This window comes from Equus quagga, chromosome 11 (genome assembly GCF_021613505.1).
Source record: "Equus quagga isolate Etosha38 chromosome 11, UCLA_HA_Equagga_1.0, whole genome shotgun sequence".
Taxonomy (NCBI): domain Eukaryota; kingdom Metazoa; phylum Chordata; class Mammalia; order Perissodactyla; family Equidae; genus Equus; species Equus quagga.
This window is the reverse complement of record NC_060277.1, coordinates 58010935-58030305: the sequence shown is the minus strand read 5'-3', so window position 1 is coordinate 58030305 and position 19371 is coordinate 58010935. Positions and strand designations below refer to the sequence as shown.

The following is a 19371-nucleotide window of genomic DNA, read 5'->3' as shown; positions in this document are numbered from 1 at the left end:
GAAAACACCAAAAACAAAGGTAATTGTGTCATTTTAACCACAAACTCACAACACAAGATTGAATAAGATGTGAGAAAAACAACTTAGGAGGAGAAGAGGAAAGGCACTGAATCACTTTAGTCTAAGCAAACAAGAGGCCATTAGGAAAGGGACTATCTTATCCATGAGATTTTGAATACAAACATCAGGGTAACCACTAAACAAAAAAGCAGAACAGAGACACAAATAATAAATAAGGAGGATACAAAGAAACACCACATAAAAAACTACATAACTCAATTGGTAGACTGAAACACACAGGATGAGAAACAAAGGAAATGCAAGAGAACCAGAAAATGAGTGATAAAATGAAAGCATTAAGCCCTCATATATTGATAATCACCCTAAACATAAACATATTGAATTCTCCATAAAAAGACACAGAGTGGCAAGATAGATTAGAGAACAAGACCCACCAATATGCTGCCTCCAGAAAACACATCTCAGTTCCAATGACAAACACAGGCTGAGAGTGAAGGGGTGGAAGATGATACCCAGGCTAATGGCAAACAAAAAAAAGTAGGTGTTGGAATACTTATATTAGAAAAAGTAGACTTCAAGATAAGACAGGTAAAGAGAGACAAAGAGGGGCAGTATATAATGATTAAAAGGACACTCTACTGAGAAGACATAACACTTATAAATAACCACCCACCCAACACAGGAGCTTCAAAGTACATAAAGCAACTATTAACAAACTTAAAAGGAGATATTAATAACAACACAATAATAGTGGGGGACCTCAACACTCCACTTACATCAATGGACAGATCATCCAGACAGAAAATCAACAAGGAAACAGTGGAATTAGATGAAAAGCTGGACCAGTTGGACTTAATAGACATATACAGGACATTCCATCCACAAACAGGAGAAAACACATTCTCTCAAGTGTGCACGGAACATTCTCAAGGACAGACCATATGTTGGGAAACAAGGCAAGCCTCAATAAATATAAGAATATTGAAATAATAACAAGCATCTTTACCACTCACAATGCTATGAAGCTGGAAATTAAATAGAAGAAAAAAGCAGAGAAAGGGACAAAGACATGGAGACTAAACAACACGGTATTGGACAAACAATGGATCACTGAAGAAATCAAAGGAGAAATCAAAAAATATCTGGAGACAGATGAAAATGAAAACATACCATACCAATTCATATGGGATGTAGAAAAAGTGGTACTTAGAAGGAAATTCATCACAATACAGGCTCACCTTAACAAACAAGAAAAATCTCAAATAAGTAATCTCAAACTACATCTAACTGAATTAGAAAAGAGGAACAAACAGAGCCCAAAGTCAGCAGAAGGAGAGAAATAATAAAAATCAGAGCAGAAATAAATGCAATTGAAACAAAAAAGGCAGTAGAAAGGATCGATGAAAGAAAGAGCTGGTTCTTTGAGAAGTTAAACAAAATTGACAAACCCCTAGCCAGACTTACAAAGAAAAAAGACAGAAAGCTCAGGTAAGGAAAATTAGAAATGAAAGAGGAGAAATAACAACGGATACCACAGAAATACAAAGGATTATAAGAAAATACTATGAAAAGCTATATGCCAACAAAATGGACAATCTAGAAGAAATGGATAAATTATTAGACTCTTACAACCTCCCAAAGCTGAATCAAGAAGTAGATAATCTGAATAGACCAATCACAGGTAAAGAGATTGAAACAGTAATCAAAAGCATTGCCCAAAAAATAAAAGCCCAGGACCAGATGGTTCCCAGGAGAATTCTACCAAACTTTCAGAGAGAACCTAATACCTGTCCTTCTCAAGCTATTCCAACAAATCAGGGAATATGGAACACTTCCTAACACATTCTACGAGGCCAACATCACTCTGATACCAATGCCTTACAAGGACAACACAAAAAAGGAAAACTACAGGCCAATATTACTGATGAACATAGATGCAAAAATCCTCAACAAAATACTGGCATACCAAACACAGCAATATATCAAAAAGATCACACATCATGATCAAGTGGGATTTATACCAAGGACACAGTGATGGTTCAACATCTGCAAATCAATCAATGTGGTACACCACATGATCATCTCAATTGATGCAGAGAAAGCATTCGACAAGATCCAACACCCATTTATGATAAAAACTCTTGACAAAATGGGGCTAGAAGGAAATTACCTCAACATAATAAAGGTCACATATGACAAACACACAGATAACATCATACTCAATGGGGAAAAACTGAATGCCATCTGAGAACAGGAACAAGACAAGGATGCCCACTATCACCACTCTTATTCAACATAGTACTGGAGGTTTTGGCCAGAGCAATTCGGCAAGAGAAAAGAATAAAAGGAATCCAAATAGGGAGTGAAGAAGTGAAACTCTTGCTGTTTGCAGATGACATGATCTTATATATAGAAAACCCTAAAGGGTCCATCGGAGAACTTTTAGAAATAATTAGTAACTGCTGTAAAGTTGCAGGGTACAAAATCAACTTACAAAAATCAGTTGCATTTCTATAGTCTAATAACGAACTTACAGAAAGAGAACTCAAAAATACAATTCCATTTATAATCACAACAAAAAGAATAAAATATCTAGGAATAAGTTTAACCAAGGAGGTGAAGAACTTACACAATGAAAACCATAAGACATTATTGAAAGAAATAGATGATGACCTAAAGAGATAGAAAGAGGTTCCATGCACATGGATTGGAAGAATAAACATACTTAAAATGTCCATACTACCTAAAGCAATCTACAGATTCAGTGCAATCTCAATCAGAATCCCAATGACATTCTTCACGGAAATAGAACTAAGAATCCTAAAATTCACATGGGGCAACCAAAGACCCCGAATTACTAAAGCAATCCTGAGAAAAAGGAACAAAGCTGGAGGCATCAAAATCCCTGACTTCAAAATGTACTACAAAGCCATAGTAATCAAAACAGCATGGTACTGGCACAAAAACCGGCACACAGATCAGTGGAACAGAACTGAAAGCCCAGAAATAAAACTACACATCTACAGACAGCTAATCTTTGACAAAGGAGCCAAGAACATACAATGGAGAAAAGATAGTCTCTTCAATAAATGGTGTTGGGAAATCTGGACAACCACTTGCAAAAGAATGAAAGTAGACCATTATTTCACGCCTTACACAAAAATAAACTCAAAATGCATCAAAGACTTGAAGATAAGTCCTGAAACCATAAGACTCCTGGAAGACAATATAGGTAGAATACTCTTTTACATTGAACTTAAAAGGATCTTTTTGAATATCATGTCTTCTCAGACAAGGGAAACAAAAGAAAAAATAAACAAGTGGGACTTCATCAGACTAAAGAGCTTCTTCAAGACAAAAGAAACTAGGACCAAAACAAAAAGACAAACCACCAACTGAGAGAAAATATATCCAAATCATATTATCTCACAAGTGGTTAATCTCCATAATATATAAGGAACTCACAAAACTGAACAATAAAAAAAAACAGCCCAATCAAAAAATTGGCAGAGGATATGAACAGACATTTTTCCAAAGAAGATACACAGATGGCCAATAAACACATGAAAAGATGTTCAACATCACTAATCATCAGGGAAATACAAAATCAAAACTATACTAAGATACCACCTTACACCTGTTAAAATGGCTATAATCACCAAGACTAAAAATAATAAATGTTGGAGAGGGTGTGAAGAAAAGGGAACCCTCATACACTGCTGGTCTGAATGCAAACGGGTGCAGCCGCTATGGAAAACAGTATGGAGATTCCTCAAAAAACTAAAAATAGAACTACCATATGATCCGGCTATCCCACTACTGGGTATCTACACAAACATCTTGAAATTAACAATCCAAAGTAACAGGTGCACCTCTACTTTCATTGCTGCACTATCCACAATAGCCAAGACATGGAAACAATCCAAGTACCCACTGACGGATGATTGGATAAAGAAGATGTGATATATATACACAATGGAATACTATTCAGCCATAAAAAATACAAAATTATCCCATTTGCAACAACATGGATGGACCTGGAGGGAATTATGTTAAGCAAAATAAGCCAGACTGGGAAAGACAAATGCCAGACGATTTCACTCATATGTGGAATATAAACAAACACATGGACAAAGAAAACAGTTCAGTCATCACCAGGGGAAGGGGGGTGGGGAGTGGGCACAGGGGGTGAAGGGGAGCACTTATGTGGTGACGGACAAGAAATAATGTACAACTGAAATTTCACAATGATGTAAACTATTATGAAGTCAAGAAAGAAAAAGACACTCACTTGATAGGCTCTGGGTGCATCTCAGTGAGAAGTGAGACCTCTCCAGGGACTGAGACATTGGCAGCAGCCATTACTGTGACCTAATACAGGCACGCTGACACAGACTCTGGCAGATTTCATTGGAGTTCTTCCCCTGGCCTGTTAGCACAGGGGTCTGCCACACCAACTAGAGCACTGATTTAATCCAGCTCAGCCAGGGCAGGCAGTCTGCCCGTGGGGCTGGCCCCATTGGGTGGGCAAGCCCTCAGGCAACTTGTGGGCCCACAGAGGTGGGGTGCCTGGAACCTGGACAGCAGGTGAGTGGGCCCGCCTCTGTGGGACACAGCATTTGTGAGGGGCAGGCCAACATTGGTGGAGTGTGTGGGGCCTCAGCAGTGGATCCACTTTAGTGGGTCAGGGCATGTGCATGGGGCAGGACTGTGTTGATGGGGTGTGTGGTCCTGCAAGCAGTGGGGCTTATCCGCTGCAGCAGACTTGTGCTTCTCTAACAGCCACATAGGGGATCAGCCCCACCTTCCAAAGCCTGAAACAAATGAGTGCTCCCACGCTTGGGCTGGCTCCACTCAGCAACAATCCTGGGAGAGAGCTGACAAGAGCCTTGCAGGCTGGAGGCCTACAACAATTGTAAGCCCCTGAGTCTAGCAACCAGCCATGCTGGGGACCTACTCACTTAACAGAAAAATTGCAACAGGAATGTGCTATTAGACCTTACAGCCAATTGTGCTGGGGCTCCCCAAGCCTGATAAAAATGACTGACAGGACCGTAGCAGACACATGCTGCTGAGCATTACAACCAGCCAGGTAGGGGGACAGCCTAGCCTCCCCAGGCACCTGCTGCAAGAGCAACTCTGCCACAACAGAAAGACACACGTAGCCCACATGGAGACACCCCTGGAGCACTTGGAACTGGTGATGAGAGGGAAGCACACTGCTGGGCCTCATAAGGCATCTCTTTCATAAGGCCACCTCTCCAAGATTGGGAGACGTAGCTGACCTACCTAATACGTAGAAATAAGCACAGAGAAAGAGGCCAAATGAGGAGACAAAGGAATACGTTCCAAGCAAGGTAACAGGACAAAACCCCAGAAAAAGAAGTAAACGAAACAGAGATAAACAATCTACCTGACAAAAAGTTCAAACAAAGAGTCACAAGGATGCTCACTGATCTTAGGAGAAGAATGGATGAATTCAGTGAGAACTTCAACAAAGAATTGGATATAAAAAAGAACCAATCAGAAATGAAGACTACAATACTGGAAATGAAAAATTCACTAAAGGGACTCAATAGCAGACTACGTGATACAGAAGAATGGATCAACGAGCTGGACAAATACTAGAGACAATCACTCAAGCTGAACAGATAAAAGAAAAAAGAATTAAAAAGAATGAGGACAGTCTAAGGGACCTCTGGGACAACATCAAGTGCACCAACATCTGTATTATAGGTGTCCCAGAAAGAGAAGAGAGAAATAAAGAGGCAGAGAATCTATTTGAAGAAATAATACTGAAAACGTTCCTAACCTTCTAAGGAAGGAAACAGACATCCAGGTACAGGAAGCACAGAGAGCACCAAATAAGATAAACCCAAAGAGGCCCACAGCAAGACACATTATAATTAAAATGTCAAGAATTAAAGAGAGAGAGAATCCTAAAAGCTGCAAGAGAAAGGAAACAAGTTACATACAAAGGAAACTCCATAAGGCTATCAGCTGCCTTCTCAGCTGAAACCTTACAGGCGAGAAGGGAGTGGCATCATATATCTAAAGTGCTGAAAGGGAAAAACCTACAGACAAGAATACTCTACCCAGCAAGGTTATCATTCAGAATGGAAGGAGAGATAAAGAGTTTCCCAGACAAGCAAAAACTAAAGGAGTTTATCACCAAGAAACCAACCTTATGAGAAAGGCTAAAGGGAATTATTTAAGTGGAAAAGAGAAGACCACAAATAGGAATAAGAAAATTATTTTTTAAAGAAGCAATAAAATCAGTGGTAAAGGCAAATACACAGTAAAGGTAGCAGATCAACCACCTATGAAGCTAGCCTATGAAGGTCAAAAGACGAAAGTACTAAAATTATCTATTTCCATGATAAGAGGGTAATGGAGACAAATGCACAAAAAAATAAGAGGTTAAATGTGATATCAAAAACAAAAAATGTGGGAGGAAGGGAGTAAAAGAGTAGAGCTTTTAACAAGAGGTCAAACTAAAGCGACCATCAACTTAATACAGACTGCTATAAACGTAGGTTATTATATATGAACCTCATGGTAATCACAAACCAGAAACTTATGACAAATACACAAGAAATTGAGAGAGGAATCCAAGCATAATACTAAAGAAAGCCATAAAACCAACAGGGAAGAGACCAAGGGAAGAAGAAAGGAACAGAGAAGAACTACTAAAACGTTCAGGAAAAAAAGTAACAAAATGTCAATAAGCACATTCTTATCAACGACTACTTTAAATGTCAATGGACTAAATGCTCCAATCAAAAGGCATACAGTGGCCAACCAGATAAAAAAATAAGACCCATATATACGCTGCATACAAGAGACACACTTCAGACCTAAAGACACTCACAGACTCAAAGTGAAGGGATGGAAAAAGATACTCTATGCAAATAGCAATGAAAAGAAAGCTGGGGTAGCAGTACTTATATCAGACAAAATAGACTTTAAAAGAAAAACTGTAACAAGAGACAAAGAAGAGCACTACATAATGATAAAGGGAACAAGCCAACAGGAGAATGTAACACTTGTAAATATCTATGCACCCAACATAGGAGCACCTAAATATATAAAGCAATTATTAACAGACATAAAAGGAGAAATAGACAGCAACACAATAACAGTAGGGGACTTTAACACTCCACTTACATCAATGGATAGATCATCTGAATAGAAGATCAATAAGGAAACACTGGCCTCAAATGACACATTAGACCAGATGGACATAGTAGATATATACAGAACATTCCATCCAAAAACTGCAGAATACACATTCTTTTAGAACGCACATGGAACATTCTTCAGGATAGATGACATATTAGGCCACAAAACAAGCCTCAATAAATTCAAGAAGACTGAAATACTACCAAGCATCTTTTCTGACCACAATGGTATGAAACTAGAAATCAACTACAGGAAGAAAATAGGAAAAGCTGCAAATATGTGGAGATTAAACAAAATGCTACTGAATAATGATTAGGCCAACAAAGAAATCGAAGGAGAAATCAAAAAATACTTGGAGAAAAACGAAAATAAAAACACAACATGCCAAAATTTATGGGATACAGCAATAAAGGCCTACCTTAACAAACAAGAGAAATCTCAAATAAACAATCTAACAGTGTACCTAAAGTAACTGGAAAAAGAAGAACAAAGCCCAAAATCAGTAGGAGGAAGGAAATAATAAAAATCAGAGCAGAAATAAATGAAACAGAGACTAAAAAAAAACAATAGAGAAAAACCAATAGTAAGAGCTGGTTCTTTGAAAAGATAAACAAAACTGACAAACCTTTAGCTAGACTCAGCAAGAAAACAAGAAGGCTCAAACAAATAAAATAAGAAATGAAAGAGGAGAAATTATAATGGACACCTCAGAAATACAAAGAATTACAGAGTGTTGGAAGTCCTAGCCAGAGCAATCAGGCAAGAAAAAGTAATAAAAGGGATCCAAATTGAGAAGGAAGAAGTGAAACTGTCACTATTTGCAGACGACATCATTTTATATATAGAAAACCCTAAAGAATTCACCAAAAAACTTTTAGAAATAATAAATGAATATGGCAAAGTTGCAGGATACAAAATCAACATACAAAAATCAGTTGCGTTTCTATACTCTAACAATGAAGTAGAAGAAAGAGAAATTAAGAATACAATCCCATTTACAATTGCAACAAAAGAATAAAATACCTAGGAATAAACTTGACCAAAGAGGTGAAAGATGTACACTGAAAACTATAAAACATGGTTGAAAGAAATAGAAAACACAAAAAAATGGAAAGATAGTCTATGCTCTCGGATTGAAAGAATTAACATAGTTAAAATTTCCACACCTCCTAAAACAATCTAAAGACTCAGTACAATCCCTATCAAAGTTCTAATGACATTTTTCACAGAAATAGAACAAAGAATCCTAAAATTTATATGGAACAAGGAAAGACCCCGAATAGCCAAAGCAATCCTGGGAAAAAATAACAAAGCTGAAGGCATCACACTCCCTGATTTCAAAACACACTACAAAGTCATAGTAATCAAATAGTGTGGTACTGGCACAAAAACAGACACACAGATCAATGGAACAGAATTGAGAGCCCAGAAATAAACCCACATATCTATGGACAGCTAATTTTCAACAAAGGAGCCAAGAACATACAATGGAAGAAGCAAAGTCTCTTCAATAAATGGTGCTGGGAAAACTGGACAGCCACAAGCAAAAAAAATTTCTGACTAAGCAAGGGAAACAAAAGAAAAAATAAACAAATGGGACTACATCAAACTAAAAAGCTTCTACACAACAAAAGAAATCATCAACAAAATGAAAAGACAACCTAAAAATTAGGAGAAGATATTTGGAAACCATGTATCTGATAAGGGGTTAGTATCAAAATATACAAAGAACTCATACATCTCAACAACGAAAAAACTAACCCAAATAAAAAATGGGCAAAAAATGTGAACAGAGATTTTTCCAAAGAAGATATACAGATGGTCACAGGCACATGAAAACATGTTCAACATCACTAATTATCAGGGAAATGCAAATCGAAACTACAATGAGATAGCACCTCACATCTGTCAGAATTGCTATATTAACAAGATAGGAAATAACAAGTGTTGGAGAGGATGTGGAGAAAAAAGAACTCTGATTCACTGCTGGTGGGAGTGCAAACTGGTGCAATCACTATGGAAAACAGTATGGAGAGTCCTCAAAAAATTAAGAATAGAACTACCATATGATCCAGCTATTCCACTGCTGGGTATTTATCCAAAGAACATGAAAACACAAATGCGTAAAGATATACGCACCCCTATGTTCACTGCAGCATTATTCACAATAGCCAAGACTTGGAAGCAACCTAGATGCCCATCAAGGGATGAATGGATAAAGAAGATGTGGTATATTTAGACAATAGAATACTTCTCAGCCATAAAAAATGATGAAATCTTGCCATTTGTGACAACATGGATGGACCTCGAGGGTATTATGCTAAGTGAAATAAGTTAGAGGGAGAAAGTCAAATACCATATGATCTCACTCATACACAGAAGATAAAAACAGCAACAAACAAACACGTAGTGTCAGAGATTGGATTGGTGGTTGCCAGTGGGGAAGGGGGGAGGGAGGGCAGAAGGGGTGAATAGGCGCATGTGTGTGGCGGTGGACTGTAATTAGTGTTTGGGTGGTGAACATGACGTAATCTACACAGAAATCGAAATATAATGACATACAACTGAAATTTACATGTTATAAACCAAGGTGACCGCAATTAAAAAATACATATAAAATTTTTTTAAAAAGAAAACAGAAAATCTCTCAATGCACAGCACAAAGAGTTGCAGAGAGAGAACAAATGAAAGAAAAATGAGGAGATATGGAAGATATCTGCCTGCAAAGGGAAGAATAGTTAGAAATGGAGACAAATAGTAGGAAAAAAGCTAAAATTTTTCCAGAACTTAATAGAGGCCCTCAGATTAAGAAAGTTTACCAAATGCCTACAAGATAATTTTTTTTAAATCCTCAAGTGACCATGCTGTAGTATAAAAAGGAGAAAGAGAAAATCTTTAAAACTATGAGAGAAAATACTTCATTGTCTACAAAGCAAAGACAATCAGGTTTATGGTGGACTTATCACCACGAACAAGAAGGAAAAAGTGTAATACCAGCAATGCAAAATTACTATCAACTTAGATTTTTATACCCAGCAATATTTAATTTAAGCAAGAGAATAAGATGAAGACTTTCTTTTAAACATTTAAAGACTAAGAATTTACTCTTTACTGAAAGAATTTGCCGAAAGAACTACTGAAAGACGTATTTCAGAAAGAATAAAAATAAATCCAGGAGGAAGGAATGAGATTCAAGAAGCAACAGTGAAGAAATTAACTTATAAAACATGTTGATAAATCTAAATATAACAAAATAATATTTTAGTAGAACTTTTAAAAATCTGGAACTAAACTTCTAATTGACAATAATATGGAAGACAAGACTAGGAGAGAGGAAATTAACATGTGCTGTCCTATTTGGGAAGAGGACAGAGATAAGAAAAATCATGTATTTCAAAATATTACAATGAGCATTACAGTTGCCTGTCCAACCACCACCCCTCCTTCTCTTGGAAATTCCTCACTCTCATCCAGGTACCCACAGTTCCCTTGCACACCATGCTGAAATACCTACCCTTGGACTTCCAGTTACATGAGCCAGTTTAACCTTTTAACCTTTAATGTTTAAGCTAGGTTGAACTGGTTGTTTTGCTTTTAGCTTACAGCTGAATGCATCCTGATACAAGGATGCATATTAAAAATTTAAGAATATTTGAAACCCCCACTGTAATAGTTGATTCGATTGAGAATCATCAGTGGAAGCTAAAACCATTGGATAAAAGGCTACTGGAGAACCAGAGAGTCAAATGATCTCTGTCACCCTATACATACTTTCTAACTGCAAAGGAGAAAATGCGTATTCCCAAAGGAGAAATCTAGCAGTCACTCCCTCAACCAAACAACCAAACCCAGTGTCACCCGAGATCATCTGCCTCCAGAGGTAGCGCAGTGGGCACACACCGTTCCCTCTGCACTTTTCTTGCCCAAATGCTGTAACTTGAATCTACTCCTGAGAAAACAAACGTGAAGAGACAAATCCAGAGTGTGGGACATTCTACAAGACAACTGGCTCTTTGAAAAGTCAGTGTCTTAAAAACAAAAAAGATAAGGGGATTGGTTTAGATGAAAAGAAGACAAGGAAACAACTACCTTGCAAGGCATGAACCTTGACTGCAGCCTGGATCTCCAAAGCACCTTTAAGTATATGGTGGTCTGGGGACAACTATGGAAATTTGAGTATAGAATGTATATCATATGACATTATTGAATATCATATTCAATAACGTTTTTCTTTTTATTTTCTTCAAAATAGTAATATTGTGGTTATTTAGAAGAATGTTATTTAGGAGAGATGTATGCTGAAATAACTCGTGGTGAGGTGCCATGATGCCTCCAATTTGTTGGACCCAAAAAACATGGATACATGGGGTGAAAGAGAGAAACAAATAGGGCAAAATGTTAACAGGCGGCAAATTTAGATAAAGCATAACTGAATGATCATTAAACCATTCCTTCTATTTACCAATGGGCTTGGACATTTCAAAAACAAAAAGTTGGAGGCAAAAATGAAAAAGTACTCGGGACTACAAAACAATTAAAAATATTTAAGGGTAGTAAAAAAAATAGCAGCTAACATTTGTTGAATGCCCTTTATGTTATATTCTTTGTTCTAAACCCTTCATGTGGATGAACTCAGTTCATCTTCACAAAAATTAAATGATATAGGCCCTATTATTATTACTACTTTACAAATGAGGAAACTGAGGCACAGAAGTTAGGTACCTTTCCCTGCTAAGAAGTGGGACTGAGCCTAGGCAGTCTGGCTCCAGAGTCAACATCTTTAACGACTTTGCCCCACCACCTCCCAGATGAAGAGGAGTTATAGTAAGAGCAGAGAGCAGTAGAGAAAAGAAAGGATAGTATATAATCATTATACATTTGGTATATATTCTTAAAACTGTTTTTAAGGTAGTTTAAAGCATTTATGAGATTGATATATTAAACAAGATTTTAATGAAATGTTTAAAAGTGATAAGTTTGTAATCAATATTTAAATGTTTAGGAAACCTAAATTGTTAATTCTTAAATTTTTGGTTTTTAGTTGTGTAAGTGCTGGGTGAATATTTAGAGGAATGTTGATTATTTAAAGAATGTTAAATCATTAACAAATTCATAACAAATACAGTCATGCATTGCTTAGCGATGGGGATACGTTCTGAGAAATACATCATTAGTGATTTCACAGTTGTGTGAACATCACAGAGTGCACTTACACAAACCTAGATGGTCTAGCCTACTGCACACCTGGGCTCCCTGGTACTAACCATACAGGACACCATCGTACACGCAGTCCCTCATTGACCAAAATGTCATTATGTGGTGCTTGACTGCAAATAAATCCACGCCAAAAGCCCCAACCCCTAAACATTAAAGATCTATCAACCTGTGTAATAAATCAGACTTGCAGAAAGTCCAAAATATGCATTTGTGTTTATAAGAAACTATTTAGATATGGCTATTTTCCCCCATCACTAAAAGTAAGGTGCGGGGGGGAGACAAAAACAAAGAGAAAAATTGAGCAAAGAGATGAAAATCACTTTACACAGTAGATTTAAGTGTTTCTTCCTTACCTTATTTATTAATCATTGGTAATGTCACCTTTGCAGAAGCCATTACTGTGTCTCTTAAGCAGATGGTTTACTTATAGCATGAAATATTTGCGATGGTACAGAAAAGGCAAATTTATAGAGAATGAGTGTTTGCCTGGGGCTCAGGGTGGGAACAGGGGTTGACTGACTGCCATGAGTCATTAGGAATCTTTTTTGGGTGATGGAAATCTTCTAAAACTGGATTTTATAGCATGTAAATTATACCTCAATAAAGTTGTTAAAAATAACTGAGATCGTTTTCCTTATTTTGACTTTGAAACATAAAGAATCTCAAATGATTAAGAATTGTGACGTGACAGGAGGAAACGATTGAACGTTGTTTATATTTACACAGGAAGACTGGGCAAAGCAAAGCTGAGAAATTCTCTACGCCTTCACTTACCTATTTCTGTTTTTAAAAGTGAAAAGAAAACAAATGAAAGAAGGCTGATTGTAAGAAAAAGTTAAGGTTTAACAGCCTAAGCTTATTCTTATTTTGTCACTTTTAATGGATTAACCTTGTTTTAAAACGTGTGTATGAAATTTTTCTTGTTGCAGGCAAATTCTTATCTCGAGTCTACAGCATTTGTACAAATATACTGGGACTCAATTGGGTTAAAATTAGCAATCCATTATTTCAGAGTTTACTTGACTGAGAAGTATTTATTTCCACTAGTAAAACGATGAACGACTTTTTCTGGAAACTTCATCAAGCAGGAGCATGCAAGCTATCTTGCAAGATAAATGACTATTCAGGGTGAATGTATGAGAACTCACAGAGCCACAGCCATTAACATCCCCTGAGTGCTTCATAGTTCTCAGTTGTGGCAGAGACCACAATTTGTCTACCAAAATTCATTTTCCTATGGTTCACAGAAATAAACTCATCAGAGTTTAGAGGCCACCTGTACATTTCTTGCAACTTAGTGTGACCACGTAGCTAAGTATTTGTCAATGGGATAAAATCAGAATCGATGTGGGCAACTTTCAGGAAATATTCTTAAAGTGAGTATGCAGGCATCCTGTTCTTCCCTCCCTCCTCCTTCCTACTAACTGGAATGTAGCAGCAATGCTGGAGAGCCAACTTGGCTATGAAGTGACCTTGGTAATGAAATCCATATATGGTGGAGAAACAAGATAAAATGAACCTGAAACCAGGGCCCCTATTAACCTATGTGGTGCCCCTTGTATGTGGATACAAGCCCATGGCATATAGCATGGCCAGCAGAGGCATCTTTGTACTAAGAAAAAGATGCTACAGTCCTGTACTAGGATGCAGGGCACACAAGTGAAGCACAGATTGGATTCAGTCTCCACTCCAGCTGGGCAACTCTGTGAGCTTGACCAGTAGTGATGGCCTGTATAGGACCCTAACACTGTGTAGAGAGATATAGGAAAATGGAAAAGACAGTCTGTCCTTATCAGTAATTACTTTAAATGTAAATGGATTAAATTTTCCAATCAAAAGACTGATATTGACAGAATGGATTATAAAACATGATCTAACTATATGCTGTCTATAGGAGACTCACTTTAGTGACAAAGTGACTCACAAAATGACAAATAGGCTGAAAGGGAGAGGATGGAAAAAGATATTTCATGCAAACCGTAACCAAAAGAGAGCTGGGTGGCCATACTAACGTTAGACAAAATAGACTTTAAGTCAAAATCTGTTACAAGGGATAAAGAAAGACATTATCCACTGATAAAAGGGTCAATTCATCAAGAAAATGTAACAATTATAAACATGTATGTACCAAACAACAGAGCCCCAAAATATATGAAGCAAACATTTACAGAATTGGAGAATTAGACAGTTGTTCTACAAAAATAGTTGGGGACTTCAATACACTATTTTCAGTAATAGACAGAACATCCAGACAGAAGATCAGTAAGGAAACAGAAGCCTTGACCAGCACTATAAACCAACTAGACCTACCAGGCATATATAGAACACCCCCCCCCCCCCAATAACAGCAGAATACATGTTCTTCTCTACTGCACATGAAAAATTCTCCAATAGACCATATGTTAGGCCACAACACAAGTTCCAATTCATTTTAAAAGACTGAATCATACAAAGTATCTTCCCCAACCACAATGGAATAAGGCTGGAAATCAATAACAGAAGGAAATCGGAAAAATTCACAAATACGTGGAAATTAAACAACACAATCTTAAACAAATCAGAAAGGAAATTAGAAAATACTCTGAAACAAAAGAAAACAAAACACAACATACCACGTGAGATGCAGTGAAGGCAGTACTCAAAGGGAAATTTACAGCTGTAAACGCCTACATTAAAAAAGAAAAAAAATCTCAAATTGATAACCTAATTCTACACATTGAGGAAACAGAAAAAGACCAAACTAAACCTAAAGCTAGAACGATGGAAATAATAAAGATTAAAGCAGAAATAAATGAAAGAGAGAATAGAAAAATAAATGAGAGAATCAAGAAACCAAAAATTGGTTCTTTGAAAGATCAGATCAACTAAATTGACAAAACTTTAGCTAGACTGACTAAGAAAAAAAGAGAGAAGACTCAAATAACTAAAATCAGAAATAACAAGGGGACATTACTACCAATCTTACATTAATAAAAAGGACTATAAAAGAGTACTGTGAACAATTGTACACCAACAAATAAGATAACTAGATGAAGTGAAAAATTCCTAGAAACACACATCAATCATCTAAACTGACTGAAAAGAAACAGAAAATCTCAACAAATCTTTTTTTTTTTTAAAGATTGGCACCTGCACTAACATCTGTTGCCAATCTTGTTTTTTTTTCCTTCTTCTCCCCAAAGCCCCCCAGTACATAGCTGTCTATTCTAGTTGCGAGTGCCTCTGGCTGTGCTGTGTGGGATGCCGCCTCATCATGACCTGACGAGCGGTGCTATGTCCGCGCCCAGGATCTGAACCAGCGAACCCTGGGCCACCGAAGCAGAGCACACAAACTTAACCACTCAGCAATGGGGCTGGCCCCTCAACAAACCCTTAATAAGAAATTGAATCAGCAATCAAAAACCTCCCAACAAAGAAAAGTCCAGGACCTGATGGCTTCACTGTTGAATTAAACCAATCATTTAAAGAAGAAATGACACTAATCTTTCTCAAATTCTTCCAAAAAACAGAAGAGGAAGTAACACTACCAAAGTCATGGCCTCATTCTATGAGGCCAGCATTACTCTAATACCAAAGCCTGATAAAGCCATCACAGGAAAAGAAAATCACAGATCAATATTCTTTATGAATATATATGCAAAAATATTCAACAAAACACTGGCAAACTACATCCAGCAGCAGTTAAAAGGTTATACACCATGACCAAGTGGGATTTATCCCAGTAATGCAAGCGATGATCAACATCTATCAATGTAATATACCATATTAATAGAATGAAGGAAACAAACAATGATCATCTCAACTGATGCAAAAAAAGGCATTTAACAAAATCCAACACCCTTTTACGAAAAAAAAACACTCAACAAACTAGGAATAGAGCAAACTTCTTCAAGCTGATAAACGGCTTCTACGAAAAACCCACAGGTAGCACCATACCCAATGATTAAAGACTGAAAGCTTTACCTCTAAAATCAGAAACAAGGCAAAGATGCTTACATTTGCTATTCTATTCAACATTGTACTGGAAGTTCCAGCTAGGGCGATTAAGAAAATGTCTACTCAGGCAAGGGAAACAAACGAAAAAATAAACAAATGGGACTAAAAAGCTTCTGCATGGCAAAGGAGACCACGAACAAAACAAAAGAACAACCCACCAACTGGGAGGAAATATTTGCAAATCATACATTCGACGAGAGGTTAATTTCTAAAATGTATAAAGAAGTCACAAAACTCAACAATGAAAAATTAACAACCTGATCAAAAAATGGGCAGAGGATATGGACAGACATTTTTCCAAAGAAGACATACAGACAGCCAACAGGCACATGAAAAGATGGTGAACATCAGTAATTATCAGGGAAAAGCAAATCAAAACTACAATGAGCTATCACCTCACTCCGGTTAGAATGGCTGCAATTAACAAGACAAGAAATAACAGGTGTTGGAGAGGATGTGGAGAAAAGGGAACCCCCATACACTGCTAGTGGGAATGCAAACTGGTGCAGCCACTATGGAAAACAGTATGGAGACTCCTCAAAAAATTAAGAATAGAACTACCATACGATCCAGTTATCCCACTGCTGGGTATTTATCCAAAGAGCTTGAAAAGACAAACACGTAGAGATATATGCCGCCGTACGTTCACTGCAGCATTATTCACAACAGCCAAGACTCGGAAACAACCCAAGTGCCCATCAAGGGACGAATGGATAAAGAAGATGTGGTGTATACACAATGGAATACTACTCTGCCATAAAAAAGATGAAATCTTGCCATTTGCGACAACATGGACGGAACTTGAGGGTATTATGCTAAGCTAAATAAGTCAGAGGAGAAAGATCAACATCGAATGATTTCATTCATATGTGGAGATAAACAAATACATGGATAAGGAGAATAGATAAGTGGTTACCAGAGGGGAAGGAGGTGGGGGGAGGGCAAAAGGGTTAAAGGACACATATGTACGGAGACAGATGAAAGTAGGCTATTGGTGATGAACACGATGCAGTCTATATAGAAACTGATATATAATAATGTATACCTGAAATTTACACAATGTTATAAGCCAACATGACCTCAATAAAATAATTAAAAATAAATAAATAAAAGGCATCAAAACCCCAAAGGAAGAAGTAAATTATCTCTATTCACACATGGCATGATCCTATATATATATAAACACCCAAAGAACCACAAGAAAGCTACTAGAGCTAATAAATGACGTCAGCAAAGTTCCAGGGTACAAGACCCACAGAAAGTAGATTTGAGGTTACTGGGGGTCTGGAGGGAAAGAAAATGGGGAGTTATTGCTTAATGGGTACAGAGTTTCTGTTCAGGGTGATAAAAATGTTTTAGAAATAGATGATGGTGATGGATGCACAACATTGTAAATGTACTTAAAGGCACTGAATTCTACACTTAAAAATAGTTAAAATGGCACATCTTACATTATATATATAGTTACCACAATTTTAAAAAGTAGAAAAAAGCAAATCTATTTTACTAAATTGACAAATGCATGTTAAAATATTTAGGGCACTTAGCTAAGCTGTAAGCGGTACTGATCGTTGAAGAGAGTTCGATCTGCTCATGTGTGTTGATAAGACATTAAACAAGCTTCACTTTAACAGAGCACGATGATTCGTAAGCAACAACTAAGATTTTGTATTTGCAATTTTAATTCATTAAACACTAATTCTTACCCAGTAGCTACAGTTTTCTATGAACAAAATCTGCCTTCATAGACATTTAAAAAATCTCATATTGACCTGCAACTTTTAGACTGTCGGTAATTTAAATATTTTTAAATTTTTTTAAAAATTTATATAACATATATAATTTTTAAATTTTCCAAACGATAAAAACAAAAAGACCCTCTGGAAAACAAAATCCAGAAATCAGAATAACATGTTCTGAATAACAAACAGCATAATGTAAGAAATCAACGTCCTCGTACCTCCCCAAGTGTCGATGTGGATTTTTTTCCACCATATGTACAGAAAAAGAAGACCAGACAGGAAGAACTGGGACGTGGTGTTTGCCCAGGCAGATCCTCTGAAGGAGAAAAAGTAATCAGCACCTGTGAGTGTATCCCCCAAACACCAAGAAACAGACCACATGACAAGTTTTTGCTCCCTGTAAGAATCAGTCATTAGAGTAATCTAGAACTCCTGGACTGTCTCTTTTTAATATTTTAGACACCATATGCACTTATAATGGACTTCTTTTCTTTCCACCAACATTGAATATTGTGGAAGAATTAAATGTTACTATTCATTAACGGAAAAACAAAAAGACATAAAGATTTATCACCGTCCCTTATCTTAACAGCCTTAAATGACCCATCAAATAAATTCTTACACATAATTAGCTAAAAGGAATATAACAAACAGCTACTGTGTTCAAAATACAGGTCCACGGTCACAGTGGCTTTATTTCCCAGGATTATAATAAATTTGTTTTCTATTAGGAAATGACCTTAGAGCATCTTCAATAGATGACACTTTTGCACCACAAATAAAATGGCGTCTCATCCCGGCAGAGAGCCAGGAACTCTGCTTTCCCTTCTATTTGTGTCATTTCACTCTCCTGACCAAGCCTCACATTTTATCACTTATTAATCCATTCCTATATGTTCTCTTACCGACCTATCCCCGAACTGTCCTTTGTACATCTGCTCAAGAAACTTTGAAGAGACAGTCTGAGGTCCATCTGCAGAGGATTTGGACGCCCACCCAGGTGTTTACGTGGGTCACTGTCACCAGTTCTCAAACCTGGCTGCTGACCCCTACCTCCCCCATGGCCAAAGCCTCTTCCAGTTTTCTGGCAGAGGAAGATGTTATAACTGTTTTTTCATTGATTGCTCTTATGTTCCAACTCTCCGAAATCCTTTAATAACAGCTTTTGTATATTTTTTTACTGCAACCAACAGGAAGAAAGAAATTTTCCATC

General features: G+C 37.1%; 1 protein-coding gene across 1 annotated transcript in view; it reads right to left on the bottom strand.

Annotated features, from left to right (window-relative positions):
* LOC124247189 (multidrug and toxin extrusion protein 2-like) overlaps positions 1 to 19371 on the bottom strand; it is a 92163-nt gene that overhangs the window by 58054 nt on the left and 14738 nt on the right. Inside the window, exon 9 of the mRNA XM_046676271.1 lies at positions 18377 to 18474. Coding sequence (XP_046532227.1) covers positions 18377 to 18474 — 98 coding nt within the window. The remainder of the gene's footprint in view (positions 1 to 18376; positions 18475 to 19371) is intronic.